The sequence below is a fragment of the Phalaenopsis equestris genome, unplaced genomic scaffold (assembly GCF_001263595.1).
Source record: "Phalaenopsis equestris unplaced genomic scaffold, ASM126359v1 Scaffold000248, whole genome shotgun sequence".
Classification (NCBI taxonomy): domain Eukaryota; kingdom Viridiplantae; phylum Streptophyta; class Magnoliopsida; order Asparagales; family Orchidaceae; genus Phalaenopsis; species Phalaenopsis equestris.
In genome coordinates, this window is record NW_018164690.1 from 116,779 (window position 1) to 136,237 (window position 19,459).

The 19,459-nt window shown below is 33.3% G+C and overlaps 1 protein-coding gene across 1 annotated transcript in view; it reads left to right on the forward strand.

The window, feature by feature from the left end:
• Nucleotides 1-19,217, forward strand: part of LOC110024121 (protease Do-like 1, chloroplastic) — a 25,197-nt gene extending 5,980 nt beyond the window's left edge. Inside the window, exons 2-8 of the mRNA XM_020723901.1 lie at nt 8,957-9,079; nt 16,684-16,855; nt 17,028-17,065; nt 17,575-17,773; nt 17,874-18,026; nt 18,482-18,616; nt 18,954-19,217. Coding sequence (XP_020579560.1) covers nt 8,957-9,079; nt 16,684-16,855; nt 17,028-17,065; nt 17,575-17,773; nt 17,874-18,026; nt 18,482-18,616; nt 18,954-19,031 — 898 coding nt within the window. The 3' untranslated portion in view covers nt 19,032-19,217. The remainder of the gene's footprint in view (nt 1-8,956; nt 9,080-16,683; nt 16,856-17,027; nt 17,066-17,574; nt 17,774-17,873; nt 18,027-18,481; nt 18,617-18,953) is intronic.
• The last annotated feature ends 242 nt before the right edge of the window (nt 19,218-19,459 follow it).

Here is a 19,459-nt window from a genome sequence, read left to right on the forward strand (position 1 = left end):
ACAAGCCACCAAGAAGAAGCCTAGAGAGAACAATCTTCTTCTTCTTCCTTCTTCTTCCTTCTACCGCAAGAAACTACTCCGCCTTGCACTTCTTCTCTTCCACTGTCCCGTGGAAACCCGAAGAACTCTTCCTCTATCCCGAGGAAACCTAAGGAAGAAAATCGTGACTTCTTGTGACTTACAGATATGAAGGAGAGCCTCTCCTTTTATCACGAAGAGAAGAAAGCAAAGGGATGCTTCGCTTCCCAAAATAGAGGAGGCGGAAGCGGTTTCTGGCGAAGGGATGCTTCTCTTCGCAAAAAGAAAGGAGGGAGTGATTATTTGTGAAGAGGTGTGATCCTTCGCGATCAGAAGCGTCGTTTTGCGAAAACAGAAGGAGAGGCGGGAGCGGGAGTTCGCGGGGTTGGTGGGCCGGACTCCATAGCGCTAACAGAGTTACCAATTAAGCTATGTAACGAGCGATGTATCCATTGGTGTGTTGTTTGATGGTCTAAAACCTAAAATATTCTGTTGAGGAGAATGTGACACAAGAGTTCATTTCTCATGTTGTTGAGGGGTCATGAATTCTTCTTACATGTTTTTTTCTCTAATGTGAGTATTGAAGTATTTGTTTAAATGTGTTGGGTGTGTCAGAAAGTGTATGATGTAGAAGTGCAAAAATTTTTAAGAGTTTTTTTTTGTTTGTGTGTGTAATCATACGGTTGGATTTGGTGGGTGGCTATGCGAAAAATGTAGAAGTAGGAGGTATAGCAAGTGAAACATGAGATGAAGATATAATATCAGTTTGTTGAGTGGTGCTGGTGATAGAAGAGATGAATAACTGAAAGTATCTAGAGTGTTTGTATTGGGTTGGTGTGACGGTAAAAATTGAGAGTAAGTATTTATAGTGGAGATACATATAAGAGGAGAATGTAAATATGAAAAGTCGCTGCAGTAGTAGATGAAGAGAATTGAGTTTCTTTAAAAGGAAAGAATAACTCATTGAAAGTATTATGTCTAGAGACAATTATGCATTTTTTATGAATATCATAACATTGATATCTTTTGTATTGGTGGTTGTAGCCCATAAATATACAAAAAGCCTTGGGATTAAATTTATGATGCATGAATGATGGTTGCCATGGGAAACAGACACAGTCAAAACTTTTCAGATTTTGATATTTAGTAGAGATTTTGAATAGAAGCTAAAATTGAGATTTGTTGCAAGTATTATGGGAAAATAATCTATTAATGAGATACACAACAATATGCATAATCGTCATTCAAAATTTGGGTGATAAATAGACTGTGTTGAGAAAGGTTCTAACGGTTTCCATAATGTGATAATATTTTTCTTTCAACCATCTCATTTTGTTTTGAGGTGTATGTACAAATATATTATTTTAAATGCCATGATTTTGTAAGTATATTTGTAGTTGAATATATTTGTATTTAACACCTCCATTAGATATCAAATATTTGATATGTTTATTATGTCGATTTATTAATTATTTATACAGGTTAATAAAATAAAGTGACAGTTCAGATTTATAGTTTAAAATAAAACGCTAACAAAAATAAGAGTAAGCATGTATAATATAAACATAATATTTATAACCATCAAGAGACCTGTGAAAAGAGGCCCAAACATCAGAGTATATCATTTTTAATAATATATACTTAGTATTAATAATAGAAAAAGATAGTTTATGACTTTTATTTTTATAACATTCATCACAATGTTGAAGTGTTTTTGTGGATTTGTAAATGAGAATGCTATTTTGCAATGTGATGAATGATTTTGGAGTGGAGATGACTAAACCTGTTGTGCCAAGTCATAAGAATGATGGTGAGGATAAGAGCTTTATGAGGATATAATCCTTTGTTAATTTAATCACTAAGAATTATTTTTTTTGTGCTGTGATTCTGTATAATAAAACCATTAGCCTGAAAAATAATAGAACAATTATTATCTTGAACAAGTTTAGAAACTAAAAACAAATTATGAGAGAAAGAACTCTGTGTATGGATGAGAGAGTAAGCTTACGATTCAGTGTAGGAAGGAGACCATTTCCCATGTGTGAAATTTTTATTGTTTGCCCATTTCCAACCCTGATTTGGTCGGATCCATTATAAGGTATGAGTTGCTATATATTTTCGATATATGAGGTTAAATGTGCTGTAGCATCTGTATCAAGAACACAATTATGATTCTTTGGAGTCATTATAGTATTGAGAGCAGTAGCTTGAGTAGTGAGAGAAATTTTGTATTGAAGATTGGCCCCGTGCCAACACTAAGCTGCAAAATATCCTTTCTTGTAGCAAATTCGACACATAATTGATGTTTTGTCTGGTTGGGTGTTGTTGTTGGATAGAGAGTTGGTGTGAAATTTGAATTTGAAATAGAAAGTTTTGGTTTGTAGGTGAGTCATACTGTTATTTGAGTGAATTTGAGATTTTCATTAGCAAGATTGCTTTCCTCAATATGAAGGAGTAGAAATCTTCCAAAATGATGGGATTTAACTGTGTTCTTATAGCGGCTTTAAAGCCTTGGTAACTTGAAGCAAGACCATTTAATGTGTGCAGGATTATGTCTTCATTTTTTATCTTTGATCCTGCAGCTGTAATGTTGTCTACAATGTTCTTGATAGGAGTCATGTCATGAATCTTCATATTGTTATTGTGAAGTTCATTTTTGAGTTTTATAGTTCTTGAATGATTTGTTGATTGAAATTTTCTTTGCAAGGTGATCCAAATGTATGTTGTGTTGATTAAATGAAGAACATATGATAAAAAATAGGGTGAAATAGTTGGAAAGATAACTACTACCAAATTAAGATCAATAAGTTTCCATAGAGCATAATCTGACTTTTTATTTTGTGCCTCTGTGGTATCTTGTTGAAAACTTTTAGGTAGTGGGATGTTATTATCTAAACAAGAATCAAAACCATTAGAATGAAAGAGTTTTTGAATTTCTACCTTCCGTACTATATAATTTTTAAGTACCAGTGGTGTATTATCCGCTTTCTTAATGTGTTGCATTAATAATTTCGGTATTGCTGGAATATGTGTTTCTTTCATTCTGTTGAAAGGATTTTTGAGATTGTTGAATGAGGTAAGGAAAGCTAGAAGACGATGAATCCATGAATTTTGATGTTGTTTGGCTAACATTCTGATACGATGTAAATTCAGAGAAAGAAAAGAAGAGGAGAATAAAATTGAAACAATAAAATATTTTTTTTAATATTTAATATCATTATAGGATGTCCTATATATAAATTTTACAATAGCAAAGTTGTTATTTATTGATAAGATTACAAAGGTAATTTGACCATGTTAAACCTTTATTATAAAAGCAACATTATAGAGCCCTTTGAGCCCTGGTTTAGTTGGATGATCCTAGTAGCAACTTACAGGTTGAAGGGTGGAGAAGTGGAGGAGATGCCTGCTACCACAACTTCTAAGAGTCAAATCCGCTAGATAAGCCCTAAGTTATTATTTGTTTCTCAATTTTCAAGCATGAGATCACCTTAAAATCATTTTTTTCACCTTTGTTAGGGCAATCATTAGAATGCATCATTCCATCTAACTTAAACCTTCTATAGAAGTTGGGAATTTTAACGGTTCTATATGACTTATTTGGAGTACCTGAAGATTTATTTGCTGCTTCTCTCTTATATCGCATACTTTCCATTGCTCCAGCTCTCGGCATCTCCTCCATTTGTTATAGAGCTCCCGACCTCATTTCACTTTCTGGGTCGTAGAATTGTGCTAGGGTTCAAGTGTTGCGATACATTAGCTTTTATCATAAAGGCATTGTTAAGTGACATATATACCCTTTTCTGTAATTACAAGTTTGTCACTTGTAATGTTTATAAATAGAACTCCCTATAACATTGATTAATGAATGAAAAGATTATTTTGGTATTTCAATTACATTTTCTTTCCTCTTCCCTCTCTGTGTTTTCATGGTATCAATGTTGTAAGTCTCACGACATCAAAAGATCCATGAATTCATCATCTTCCACCTCTCCTCACCTCATTCAACTTTATAAGAAATATCTCAACTAGATGAAAGTAACTCACATTCCTGTAATATTGAAATTCTTGATGCAACACATAAAAAAATGTGACAAATACACTACTGATATTTGAAAATTATATTATTTGAAAGGTACAAATTCTGAAACTCTTTCTTGCTAATGAGTTTGATTCTTTTTTATACCTCTCCCAAGATTATAACAAGATCTCACAAGAATACAAAATAAAAATCCAGATTATGCCATCTGGAAACTTGTTGATCGAAATTTGGCCGCAACCATTTTTTTTTAATTATTTCACCTTTTTGTATACCATATGTTTTTCACTTAACCAACATTGCAGATATTTGGATTATCTTAGAAAAAAATGTTCCTATCAGCAAAGCATTCAAGAAACACACAATTCAAAAATGAACTTCACAATATCAACACGGGGAACTCAGACCATGACTCATTATCTTACAAGCATCAAGAATATTGTTGACAATATTGAAGCTGCAGAATAAAAAATGAATAATTAATTCATTATTCTATACATTTTAAATGATCCTTCCTCGTGTTTTCAGCGTTTTAAAACAACTATAAGAAAACAATTAACCCCTATAGCCTTGGAAGATTTTTGCTTCTTACTTCATAGTAAGGAAATCAATTTTACCAAACAATAGTCTTGCTTACTTACAAAACCAAAAGTTCCTATTTGAAACTCAAATTCTCTACCAAGAATCCACAAAACACCGTCTTCTCCAACAATAACTCTCAACCAAATGGATATATCATTTTATGCCAGATATCCTATAAGAAAGAACTTTCTACAGCTCAGTATTGCATAGGACCAATTTACAATATAAACCATCTCGCAATACTCAAGCTATTGCTCTTAATACCACAATAATTCCAAAAAATCAAGACTTTGCTTTGAAGCAGGCGTTATTGCTCTTAATACCACAATAACTCCAAAAAATCAAGACTTTGCTTTGAAGCAGGCGTTTGTCACGCCTCGCCAATATTACGACACGATGGAGTATTCTAGAAGATGGAGGCCTAATGAACAACCTAGAAGAATCTAGAGTATAGATGTACATAAAGATAGTGTAGAACTATCTAGAAGCTAGAATATTATATTGTAAAGCTCCCCTTGGAGAATAGTCCCACATTGGCAATATGTAAAGCCAAAGCCATGGAGGGAGATATAAATAAGTGTCCCCTCCCCTCATTCTAAGGCATCCAAGGTTTCAAGCTTTCAAGCTTTGTAATCTCTCCTTATTAGTGAAGCTTTATCTTCTCTAACTCTTCTTCCTATTCTACTTTCAAGAGAGTGCTTTTGAGTTGTTAGTTGGGAAGGTTAGGCTGATTTAGTGCTAAGAAAGAGCGCTAAAGCCGCACGGATAACTTGAGGAAAGTTAGTCCGTGACATATTGCTCTTAATACCACAAAAACTCCAAAAAATCAAGACTTTGCTTTGAAGCAGGCGTTACAAGACATTTAACACCATATATCGAAAACATACAACATTCCACCCATACAATAGATCTGACTATGGTAGGAAATGGGCAGACAATAGAAATTTCACACATAAGAAATGATCTCCTTTCTACACCAGATTGTGTCTACTTTCTCATCAATATTTAGAGTTCCCAGTATCTCTCACAATTTAATTTCAATTTCTAAACTTCTTCAAGTCAATAATTATTCTATTATTTTTATGCTAATGGGTTTATTATATAGGATCACAACACAAAAAAATCAATTCTCAGTGTTCAAATTAATAAAGGATTATATCCCTTTATGGTGATTATGACCACCGTCAATCCCATTACTTGGCATAACCGACTTGGTTATCCACACTCTAAAGTTATTCATCTCATTGTAAGAAAATATCCTCACCGATAAATACACAAAAATAGTTTAGCATGACATGAATGTTATCAAAATAAAAACCATAAACTATCTTTTCCTATTAGTACTAATAAACATGCATTATTGAAAATGATATACTCTGATCTTTGGGGCCTCCTTTCATCTCTCGATGGTTGCAAATATTATATTATTTTTATTGATATTTACTATTTTTTTTGTTAGTGTTTTTCTTTATATTCTAAATCTGAAGTGTCACTTTACTTTATTACCTTACATAAATAATTTGTAAATCAACATAATAAACATATTAAATATTTAAGATTTGATGGAGGGGATGAATTCAAATCTATTCAACTTTAAATATAGTTGTAAAATCATGACATTCAACACCAATTTAGCTACCTTTACTCCACAGAACAAAATGAGATGACGGGAATAAAAAATCTCAACATTATAGAACTGTGAGAACCCTTCTGAACACAACTTCCTTACTACTCAAATTTTGAATGACAACTGTGCATAAAATTGTTTATCTCATTAATAGATAATCTTTCTATACAACATACAACAAATCTCTATTAAAATTTAAAATCTCTCTTGATTATCAAAATCTGAAGACCTTTGGTTGTGCATGTTTCCCATGAAAACTACCATATATGCATCATAAATTTAGTCCCAAAACATCACTTTGTATATTTTTGGGCTACAATTAATAACACAAATGATATTGGTGTTATGATATTCATCAAAATTGCATTATTATTTTTCAACACGTTACTTCTAATGAACTATCTTTTCCTTTTAAAGAAACCTGACCGTCTTTACCTACTACACCAACTAACTCCTCTTCTCCAGCTTCTCTTCTAATACCAGTCTCAATCATAAACACTTTAGTCCCCACTTCCTCATCACACTAATCCACCACAAACACTCTAGACAATCTGACCCTACTGGTCTCTTGCTAGCACCCCACCACACAACCAATAATACATCTCCCTCTTCTGTTCCACCTGTCACGCCTTTCTCTTGTACTTCTTTGCCACAACCACTCACTAAAACTTATCATATGATTACATGCACACCAACAAAAAAAATAAAACCCTGAATTTTTTTTTTTTACTTTAATATCACACATCATCTTAATATCACACATCATCTTACATAGCACATTCAAACGAGCAATTCAACATTCACATTAGAGAAAGACAATGTCAGATGAATTCATGACTCTTCAATAACAATGGACATAAACTCTTATGTCATCATCTCTTCAACAAAATATTTTAAGTTGCAAATGGTCTTTCAAATCAAACAACATATCAATAGATCTATTACTTGTTACAAAACTCGGTTGTTTGCTCAATGCTTCAAACTACAATAATGTATTGACCATCAGAAAAATTTTAATCCCGTTGCCAAATTCTCTACTATTCGTATGCATTAACCACCACTGAACATTGAGACATGCAACAATTGTATGTCTAATGCTTCTTTTACACGACATACTAGATGATATAATATAATATGTCTCAACCTCCTTGTTTCATAAATAACAATTATCTGCAGTATGCATGTAAGTTAAATAAAATAATATATGATATCAAGTAAGTACCGAAACAATGATATTCAACTTTTTGTAACTTTTATATATACAAAAATTTTAACCGAGTATTTTTGACCATTCATTACTCATCTATCATCACAGTAATACTTGTATTTATTTATTTAGATATGTTGATAATATTCTCATTATTGGAAACTCTACAAATATAATAAATAGTTTAATTCACATACTAGATAACCACTTTAATTTAAAACAACTTGGTCACTCCTTTATTTCGTCGGTTTGCAAATAAAAAATAGGAGCTACTGGCTATTTTCTATATCAAGCAAATTATCTCTCTGACCTTTTTACCAAGGCAAATATGCATCAATCTAAACATCTTTTAGGACGCTTACTACTTTAGTGAAAACACTCTTCTGTCTTCACCTATTTTTAATCCGTAATATTGTCGGCATCTCATTTGTTCCTTAACAATATCTTACTGTTACTCGATCAGATACATCACACTGTTAATTTATTAAGTTAATATATGCATAATCCAACTACACTACATTATCAACTTCTCAAACGATTCGACTATTAAGATATCTTAAAGACACTCACCATATTGGCATTCTAATTACAATTGGATCACTTTATTTATCCGCTAATGTAGATGGCGATTGAGCTAGTGATAAAAATGATAGAAAATCAACCACAAATTTTTGCATTTATCTTGGTTTCAATTTAATTTCATGGTCGGCAAAAAACCAACCACTATCGCAAGATCTTCTACAAAAGCCGAATATTGGGCTCTTGCAATTGCCACTACAAAGATTTTGTCTCCGAAGGTTGCTTCACGAACTTACCAGCACACCTACTACTTCAACTATGCTCTACAATGACAACACATCAGCCATCGCTCTTTCTCATAATCATGTTTTTCACGCGTGAACAAAACATATTGAGGTGGATTATCATTCTATAAGCGACCGCATCAAACTCAAAGTACATAGTTCTCAAACACATCATGACTGACGATCAATCAACAAATATTTCACTACTAAAGCTTTTACAACAAAAAGACATCACGATCTTACCAGCAGGTTGACCATCCGACCATCAGATACTCAACTTGAAAGGGGGTAATAGGACTTATCTGGAGAACCCAAAGATTAGATAGCTGCTCTCTCTTATATCACATACTTTCCACTGCTCTAGCTATCAGCGTCTCCTCCATCTCCTCCAGAGCTCCCTACCTTAGTGTCGCTCCCTAGGTCGTAGAATTGTGTTCAAGTGCTGCGATACATTAGTTTTTATATTGAAGGCATTGCTTAGTCAAATGACTTGTGTACCCTTTCCTGTAATTACAAGTTTGCCACTTGTAATGTTTATAAATAGAACTCCCTTAACATTGATTAATGAATGAAAAGATTATTTGGGTGTCTCAATTGCATTTACTTTCCTCTTCCATCTCTGTGTTTTCAGTTTCTCTATTTTTTAATTCTGTTATTCTTTCTTCTCTACTGTTTGATAGGCAGGACGCATTCACACTTGATGTGTTAGAAGTGCCACAGGGTTCGGGCTCAGGATTTGTTTGGGACAAGGAGGGGCACATTGTCACCAACTATCATGTAATTAGGGGAGCTTCTGATCTCAGGTTAGTGGAACTTCTTATTTTCAGCATTAACTGGGCCTTTGATGTCAACTTTCAATGTAAATGTTCCATACCCGGCCTTAGTAAGGCTACTGTGAAACTCTGCCACTCATATTTTTGAAATTTGCAATTGTAAGCAAAATCTTTTTTTGCATGTCAGCTGCTTAATACATGACCATTATAAAGGTAGCCCATTTCTTTGACATTTGACCATTAAATAAGTGGAGATTCAAGTTATCTAAACATAAAGTTGAAATTTATCAATGATGAATTATAACTTAATGTATTTGAATGGATCTTGATTGATTTTTATAACTTCTTTGTAGGCTTTAAATAAAAACATATTTGATTGTAAAATTCTTTGGAGATTGAGTATTAAAATAATATTTTAATTTTTCCCTATTCTTTTGTGTATGCTTTTTGGATGTGGATTTCTTCATGTGCTTTATGGGTGCTGACAACTAGTTTTGAGGGCCTGGCTTGTTTACACTAGCGGGTGGCCTTGCTCTTCCTTAGTCTAATTTCTCGTTTTCATGTTTTAATATGATTAGTCATTGATTTTTTATACGCGACTAAAATTTTGTCAAATGCCTTGTATTTTAGATTTCTTTTGAAGTTTTAAGTTGGATCATTACTGAAATTATATGTTTCTTTCTATATTTTTCTTGTGGAATTTAAAATTTGGCCAACTATTATTGCCATTTGGAATGAAATAAGCATGTTTATTATTATTATTATTTTGGATTAAACTGTTGAACTTTGGCTACTATCATGAGTTAGTAACTTGTAACTTATGATCTTTTTCCATGGTGCATCTCATTCTAGGTTACATTGAAAATATCATATCCTTAACTGTCCTATATTTGGAGGTCTAAGGTTTTATTTGGGCTAGGTTTACCAATTTTTTGAAAGTTAGAATATGGTAGGTTAGGTGAAGGGTGAGAATTGATATGTCTCAATTTCGTGTGGTATCTTAGGGTTTTTAATTTGAATCTAAAAAATCATTTTCATAAAAAAATACAGACGATGAGATAGGGCAACAATAAGCTTAAAGATCATAACAATTGAGCTTGTATCAATTGAGATATGATTAAAATACTACAGCTACTTAAAATATTAATATGCTGAAAATTAAAAAAAAATACCAATGCTGATATTTTTTTGAGCATCAAATGAACCCTAATGCACTACAACTTTTAGGAAGCTTCATACCCAATGGTAAGTTTAGACCATTAAAAAAAAAGAGAAAGGTTTGATATTTTATTAAAAAAACCAACAACAAGGTGACATAAAATGAAGCACAAAGAATGGTTTTCAGCACAAAATAACTTCAATCGAAACAAGAAATCTTACTTGGACACCAAATTGACAAAGAAAATAGAAATATATAGAGAAAAAAATGAAAATAATTTGATATATTGGGTAAAAGTTTGAAAATTAGAATATAAGATCACACCATAAAATTCTTTTTTGATTCTTGCACGTTGCTGGGAGATCCTTTTGCATAGCGAGAAATAAGCTACATGAATTCTTTTTCTCTATTGTGTCCTATTGAGTGTCATTTTCATTTAATTTTATTAAATTAAGATTCTTTTTTATATAACATGCCTAGGTCTTTTCAGTTCTATTTCTACCGATTTAAACATTAGTCAAATTTAAAACATCTACTCTCCTAATAGGGAAATTAGATGATCGACGTTTAATGTGATTAAGGTGTCTCTCTGATCTTATCTGTCGCTAGAGCTACTCCAATTCTGCAATGGATATATTCGTTTCACATTTTGTCTCTAGGTGTAAAGCTACTCATCCAACCGAGCATTCTCATATTTGCAACACTTTACTTAATTTTCTACTTTTTGGGCTTTGAAATTTTGAACAATCCCGACCTCCCTCAAAAAGAAAGAAAATGAAAATAAAAATGAGGGAGTTTACAGTAGGGTTTTCGGTTAAATTTTCATATAGCAGATGAGATGGTTGATAAGACACTATCCAAAGATTTCACTCTCATTTTATGAGGATTTTAAAATATGGGATTCAAGGCTTCTTATAAGCGCAAACCACTATGGTTAATTATCCCTTCTGATGACAGGATAACACTTTTGATTAAGGCTATTCATTAGGCACTAAGTGTTCAGACTTATCGAGTAGTAGCAACAAACTTAAGATTTAAAGTTTATGAAATTATCACTGTGAGCTTAAGAGTGTTTGGTGAGGGAAATGATGACAACATTTTATCAATATCCCTTGGTTGCGTCATTCTGGTTTGCCATGGTCCCTTATTTAGTTAGTTGACGAAATCTGGCAGGAGGATTCTTCTTAACAACTATGGTTGTTTCGTCCAAAGGAACCTTGTCACCTGGGGTGAATATTTTTCTAAGGTGACTAATTTAAGTTGACCTTATCATACAAAGGGCTTTATATGCTTATGAACATGTCCTATGATTCATGGGGCAAAATATCATTGGAGAACATACGAGCTGCTGCCTTGATCGTTCTACAGTAGTCTACTGGCAAACCACTTGATGAAGATTATTGGTCAAACCCATCCTATCAGAGGACTCTAGTCGTAACAATTTTTTTTGTGGAGCCTACTAGTAAAGCCATGCAGACAGAGAACTTGGAGCACGTTCCTATCCACAAAGTGTCATTTCGATCTTGAATTTAGTAGTATACTTAATATGATATTATTTTTTTGGTCATAAATTTATCTATCCTGATAAATGCTGGTGGGGGATGGGGGTGGATAAATTTTTACTCTTTAGCTTTTATTGATCTTAATTTTATTTAAATATTTTAAAATTTTTATGATTTGAAAATTTTTTAATTTTAAGATGAACCTTTCTAGTTGATTTGTGTAATGAGTATGCCCGTCATCCATGATTTAAGGTAATTTTGAACCTTATCGACTTTTCCCTTTTTACAGAGGATCAATTCATAACCTAAATCGATTATGTTTGTTTAGATGTTCTTTTGAGCTTAATTTGACAAGTAAAACCCTCTAGTTGAAATATTATATGAACCCTGCCTTCATCGAGATAATATTTGAAATTCTTTTAATATTGATATTTGATACTTAATTGGATCTTGCAATTCGAACATAACTAACTGGCAATCATGTCAACTCCACTCTTAGTGAGAAGGGGTTAAGTGAAAGAGGCTCAACCTGGCCAACTTTAATCGTTGTGAGGAGGATCAGACTGGCCAAAAATACGACTTACAATCTTGCCCTATAAGTAAGGTGGCTAGATTAAGAGTGTGTAATTTTATAGTTTTGCCTTGATATTTATAAAAATAAGTACTTTTTTATGAAGCTTTAAAGTGCATGCACACTTTTTTAGGCGAATTGTATTTTAGCTTAAGCATGCAATTGACTTGCACAACATTCTCAAACATTTAAGATTAAGAAACTTGAAAGAAGCTATGTAGAACAAGTGGTTGCCATTTTTTTTTATAACATGCACATTTTTTAAAGTGGGTCATTTTAAAATTTAATTCAATTTAAGCCCGCACAATAATCTCATACCACATGATCGAGCATTCAATATGATGGTTGGAGCACATGCGAAAATTTTGAATATGATTTTAAGCTAGATGACAACATTTTCAGACCCTACACTTAAGCATTTAGCAAACAAGTCGCAGCACATGCGGGTTAGTTTAAGTTTTAAACTTGAGCATATTTTATAAAATTTGTATGTTTTTTTCAAAGTTATTTGCACATTTTTTAGGGCTACTTGTTTAAGTCGAAAAGTGTCTCGTGAAGCATATGCAAATTTTTAGCCTGAATTCCTTAAGGAATATTCCTGTCTGTTTGTGCATTTGAGATTGCAGATTCAGTGACAAATACAATATTTTTTATTTTGAGTGTATATTCGAAGTTATACATCTCTCTCACACTTAGGTCTCACTTGAGTGCCCAAATGAACCACTATAATTATAGTGTATGATTCTACACATTTTGATTAGTCAATAAAATGCCTCATTACCATTTATAGTGAGCTAGTGTATTCATCTCATGTTTTATTTGAACTTGTTGATTAGTCATCGAGTCGTCTGTAAATATTTTTTCAAGTTTTATTTTTATTTAATTCCTTCCATTTCTTATTTAATAATTCATATAATAATTTAGTTCTCAATTTTATCATTAATTTATGATTTGGAAGCTATATTTTAATTACAAGTTTAATTTAGTTATTCGGGTGGAATTTCGACAGCTTCCTTGGATCATCCTTGTGATGGGGTTTACTTTAGGAAATTGAGCCTAACAACTATGCAAAGAAAGGCATGCTTGACGGGTGTTGTGAGTCACTCCGTCCTGAAATATTTGAAACCCGCCATGCCAAGAAAAATGTGCATGATATATCTGAAAGGTTCGACACAAAATAGTAGCAAAATTTATTAAGTTGGGTAAATTTTGTGTTGTGCAATATTTTATGTATTTTAGCGATATTAAACCTAATAATATTTGTTGTAGAACAAGAAAAGCCTTGAAACATTATCTTGGACTTTGCATATAAATAATTCTGTAAATTGTGATTTCTATTTTGGGCATATAAATTTCCTCGATAAATTTCACTGTTAATTATATCTACCGGTTGGTACTGGTTTCTGAAGTATATTGTGATATTTGCTTAAGTCAAATTGAACATTTGTTTGCTTCTACACACAAATATGTGAAAAAATAAGAAAAATAAGAGTAGTGCAATTGACAGTGGTTGGACGACTGTATGTTATGTACGATCAAGTGGAGTTATAAAAGTTTGTGTGTGTGTGTGTGTGTGTTTATATATATATATATATATATTTATTTATTTTTTTTTTTTTTTTTTCTTTGTGCGTTTGATGCACTTAAACAGATGTGAACAAGTAGAAGTATAAATAATAGTTGAGTTATAAGGGGCATGAGTTACAAATAAGTGAAGGCATATGTGAAAGTGAAGGTATAAGGGACGAAAAAAAAATTATAAAAGAATTTGAAGGAAGAAATATTTTTTTTTATTTCATGTAATTTAATTGTATTTTGATATCATCTTTATACTGCTACACGACATTTATATTCTTGTAGTGTCACTATGATATGTGAGACACAGTATGCTTTGTCATGTTTGATTTGTTTATTTCGAGTAAAAATGTATTTTTTTGTATTAAAAATTACAATATATTTTGAGTAGCCTACCGAGTTGTGATTACTCGCATTTATTTTATTTGTATGTGTTGTTTCAGTAAAGAATAATATTCAGATTGAGTAAAGACTTTTGACTACTTTAAAGAACTTGATATTGGGGATGTTATTACCGTCTATATTTTTCACAGTCATGATGTTGTGTTTTATGATGATATAATGATAATATCGTGATTATTATATATGTTTCTTTTTGTTATATAGTTGTGAAATGCTTTGGATGGATTTTGAATATTTTTGTCTTATAATATTTTGATGATAAGTGTGTTTATGGAATTTAAAAAAAAAAAAGGTAAATAAGATTCTTTTTCAAGTAGATTTTCGGCAATAATTTAACTTTGCAATCTCGACATGAGGCAACCCGCCTCGATATAACGGGTTGTATCGGGTTGGGCCGTGACATGTGAAATGTTTACTTCTTTTAATGACTTGATCACCAATTGTTACAACCTCGCAATTAGATCTACAACAACTAAAATTACATTCCATGTATTCAGTTTAGATCTACTCAAACAAAAAGGATACATCAGCGAAAAGCATACGCCAAGGTACATCGTCCTGTAAATGTCCAGCAAGAACAATCCATAACTAAAGCAAAAAGATATGAGCTTAAGACCAATCCCTGATTATAATTCAACTTAAAAGAGGAAAATACTTGGGCCTCCATGTGTTCGAGCACAAATGACAAATTTAGAATACATATTTTTAATGATTTGAATATAAGCAATATCGACACCTTTCCTTAGTAGAACTCTATAAAATACTTATTTTGAAATTTTATCTTAAGTTTTTTCTAAATCAACAAAAATCATTCTGATTGAGACCGGAAGAGAAAGCCCAAATCACAAAAGATTCACTTTTATTAATTGTGAAATAGGGCTGCAACACACACAAACTAAAAATAATAACACCAATACATAAAAAGACACAACAAATACCTCGAGAGTGCATCCCAAGGTCGGTAAGGGTTGGCTAGGCGGATCGGGATGGCTAGCAGTGGTGACGACAACAAAGATAGAGTGTTGGGCGACAGGTTTGGCTACAAAACAGCGGGCTGCGGGGCTGGATAGTTGGTTTGGAGGGGCTACAAAGTGGGTTGGGGAGGAGTCAAGATGGTCAGCAAGTAAGGGGGAAGGGAAGGGAAGGTTTAGGGAAGATAAAAGGGAAGATACAATCACCGCCTCAGAGTAAGTTGTAGCATCACCAGCTCCTCAGATACGATCCACAAAGGAAAAAATGACTCCACACATGAATCTGAAAACAATACACAACAAGAACTAAACCCTAAATCCAAAAAATAGTAATTTAATGACTATCACAAGGGAAAAACAGAAAAGGAAAGCTCACTTAAGGAAATCACTGAAAAGGATGGAGGGTAAAGAGATTGGCGGCAATGCCACCCTTCCCAATATGCCGCTCGATTGAGCCAAGGTGTGACGGGACGGGAGATGTGAAAGGAAAGGTCACCCGGGTCGTATGAAGTCGCTTGGTACTTTGGAAGCTTGGACTGGGCCCCTGGACTGGAAAGCTCACTTAAGGAAATCACTGAAAAGGATGAAGGGTAAAGAGATTGGCGGCAATGACTGGGCCCCTGGACTGGTCCCTCGTGCCAGTCGGTTCAGTCAGCTGGCCCGTTTCTTGTCTCTACATGGGAAAATCTAGCACCAGCGTCCATAGCGGGAAGGGGGAAAGCCCCGCATCATAGATTCTCCTTACTTTCTCTATACTTCTCCATCAAACATCTCAATAAATGTATGTCTTCCATTGTAAACTTGCTCGACATGAATCTAAACTGATTTTGAGAAGTTATTCTATCACATCGGTCCCATAATGGACCGGTCCCTCATGAATCTAACCCATGTTTAATTCCTCTGTTATTTACACACTCTTGTGCATCCCCTTTATTTGTAAAAATAGGAACCAATAGACATTTTCTCCACTCACCATACATCTTTTTAGTTTTTAAAATAATATTATAAAGTTTAAAAAATCAAGAAATTCTTATATCTCCTAAACATTTACACCCTTTCTAATGTGTTTGATAATTCTTTAGTGCTTGAAGTTTATATTGATAGATTCCATTCAACATGTGCATTTTAACTATAAATGTTGGGGGCATTGAGATACATAACACAAAATTCTTTATCTATTTTACGTCTCCCACCAAAATTTTTTATATTTACACACATTATTTAAATGTTTAATATCACATAAAAATAAGACTATCACCCCTTCTCAAAAGAGAAATACACCTTTTTCATGCATATGTTTAAAACGCCAAAGTTTTATGTATATAAATATCAATTTTCAGGTGTGAGATGTGTAAATGCATAAGAATTGTGATACGTACGTAAAATTTCCCTAAATGTTATCCAAACTTCCCACTATTCTATGCCATGAACCTTGATTATCTTGTTATTTACAGGGTCACCCTTGCTGATCAATCAACATATGATGCAAAAGTTGTTGGATTTGACCAAGATAAGGATGTTGCAGTTTTGCGCATTGAAGCACCAAAGGCGAAGCTTAGACCCATTCCAGTGGGTGTCTCTGCTGATCTGTTAGTGGGCCAGAAAGTTTATGCCATTGGAAATCCTGTGAGTTTAGAAGCTAACCGGAACCCTATCTTCATAATATTTGCTGTAGTATATGTAATCCATAGAAAACTTAGAATGTAGAGGCAGTTTCTCTTAAATTAAGCAGTGGATTTTAAATCCAATATAGTTTTGTATTATTGGTTAATATGTACTTTTACTTATTTTTTTGCAGTTTGGACTCGATCACACTCTTACTACAGGTGTAATCAGGTTGTCTCCCTTCTTCCCTAAAATGCTTTTTTCTAAGCATGCTCCCTTTTCAATAAAATTACTGCAGCAGAATCCACAAATTATGAGAACACAGGGATGATTTGTTTGTCAAATCCTCTTTTTCTAACCTTCACTCAAACTATAAACGTAAAATTCCAGACTTATATCACCATTTATTTCATTTTTTTGTGAAATGCTCAATTCTCATATATTAACAAGACCTAACAACCAACTATTATTTTTAGTAATACCACCCAAATCTCTAAAGAGTACAACAAAACTACAACTAATGCCTTTTGTTTTCCTTAAATTCTCAGCGATTTAATCGTGATACATGCAAATACATCATTTTCTAGATTTTTTTCTTGAATATTAGATTTGTGAATATGGAAGATTTGGTTGGCATCTAATTCTCTCTGTCTCTCTCTCTCTCTCTCTATTTATCTATCTCTGAGTCACAACCATTTAGAACCATTTTCACCAATCCTTTTCTGCTCACATCTCTCCAGTGGACTGAGGAGAGAAATCAGTTCTGCTGCTACTGGGAGGCCTATACAAGATGTCATCCAGACAGATGCCGCCATTAACCCTGGCAACAGCGGGGGACCGTTGCTTGATAGCTCTGGAAATTTGATAGGCATAAATACAGCTATTTATTCTCCCTCAGGAGCTTCCTCAGGTGTTGGGTTTTCTATTCCGGTCGACACGGTGTGCCATCATTCTCAATTATAATTCAAAAAATTAATTTCACATGCTTCTACTATACATTCAAGTCCTAATTCATACCATTTTGCCTCTTCTTTCTTAGGTGGGTGGCATTGTTGACCAGCTTGTGAAATTTGGTAAAGTTACAAGACCTATTTTAGGTATCAAATTTGCTCCAGATCAGTCTGTTGAGCAGCTTGGCGTCAGCGGTGTGCTTGTTCTTGATGCACCTCCTAGCGGTCCTGCCGGCAAGGCGGTATAACTAGTCAACCTTAGAATATATTTAGGATATCTAACTAAGACTTTAAGATATGTGGAAATGAGCATATTTAGTCTGCTTCATAATAAACATATCATTTTCCGTTTCATGGCAGCTGTGGTTTATGAACAAAACTCTTACTTTTCCTAATAATATCAGACTTAAATTCTCAAAATGAGTTGTGTCAAAATAGTCCCACTATTTACATGGGGTCATTTTGTTCCCAGAGTCTATAAAAATGCCAAATCAGTTCTTGAAATTTTTTAAGTTAGAGCTGAAATAGTTCTCCTTAGGGATTATTTCATCACATATTAAAAGGGTATGGGAATTAAATTGACATTTTTATAAACCTGGGACTAAATTTGCCCGTTGCGAAAAGTTAGGAGACTAATTTGACATTTGCTTTTCTTAGAACTTTGGATCATTTTGGCTTGTATCTTGACAATTTGCAGGGCCTTCGACCAACAAAGCGAGATGAGTTCGGCCGCCTTGTTCTCGGAGATATCATTACTTCTGTTAATGGCAAGAAGGTTGCAAATGGTAGCGACTTGTACAGAATTTTGGACCAGTGTAAAGTTGGCGAAACGGTAAAAATAGCTTGGTGCATTTACATACCACTAATTCTTATGTTTTTACATATCTAACATCTAAATCTTGTTTTTTTACATTTGTACCACTCAATTTTTTCTATTTTAACTTCTAAAAAAGTGAAATACATATTTTCACACATACATAAGGTGGCATAGATACATATAAATTGAAGTTTAGGTGATAGATATGTAAATCATAAGAATGAGTGGTACGTATATAAATCTTCCAAATTATGTTCTAGTTTGTCTGTCTTGTTGAGGAATCACCCCAGCTCTGCTTGAGCTTTTAACATTTTTTTTTTTTTTTTTTTTGGTAAATTTGGTTGATTATCAGGTGATTGTTGAAGTATTGAGGGGTGATCACAAAGAGAAATTTCCTGTGGTACTTGAGCCAAAGCCTGATGAAACCTGATCCATGCGCTTCTCCATGTAAGAATTTGATTTATGGGGTTGCATCTTAGAATACATATCTATTGGATCTTCTGTGTCACATATTATTATAATGCCTGGTCTGCTGTAGGTTTAATGTATAGTATGTGTATCATTAACATCGAATTTACTGTTGTAGTGTATATAGCAATTCTGATATTCCAAGCTATCTTGTTTTGTGCTGTGAATGATGCAACAGTTTACATAATTTTTTTTTAAAAGGGAAATTTACTTGCATGGCAACACTTAGTTTTTTCTAAAAAAAGTATATCCCTTGGAGCTTCATCGTAAGCTTTTTCTAAATAAATAAACACCACATGTAGATCCTCATTCTCTCTAAACTTCTCTATCAAACCTGTCAATAAATGTATAGCTTCCATACTAGACCTGCCCGACATAAATACAAATTGA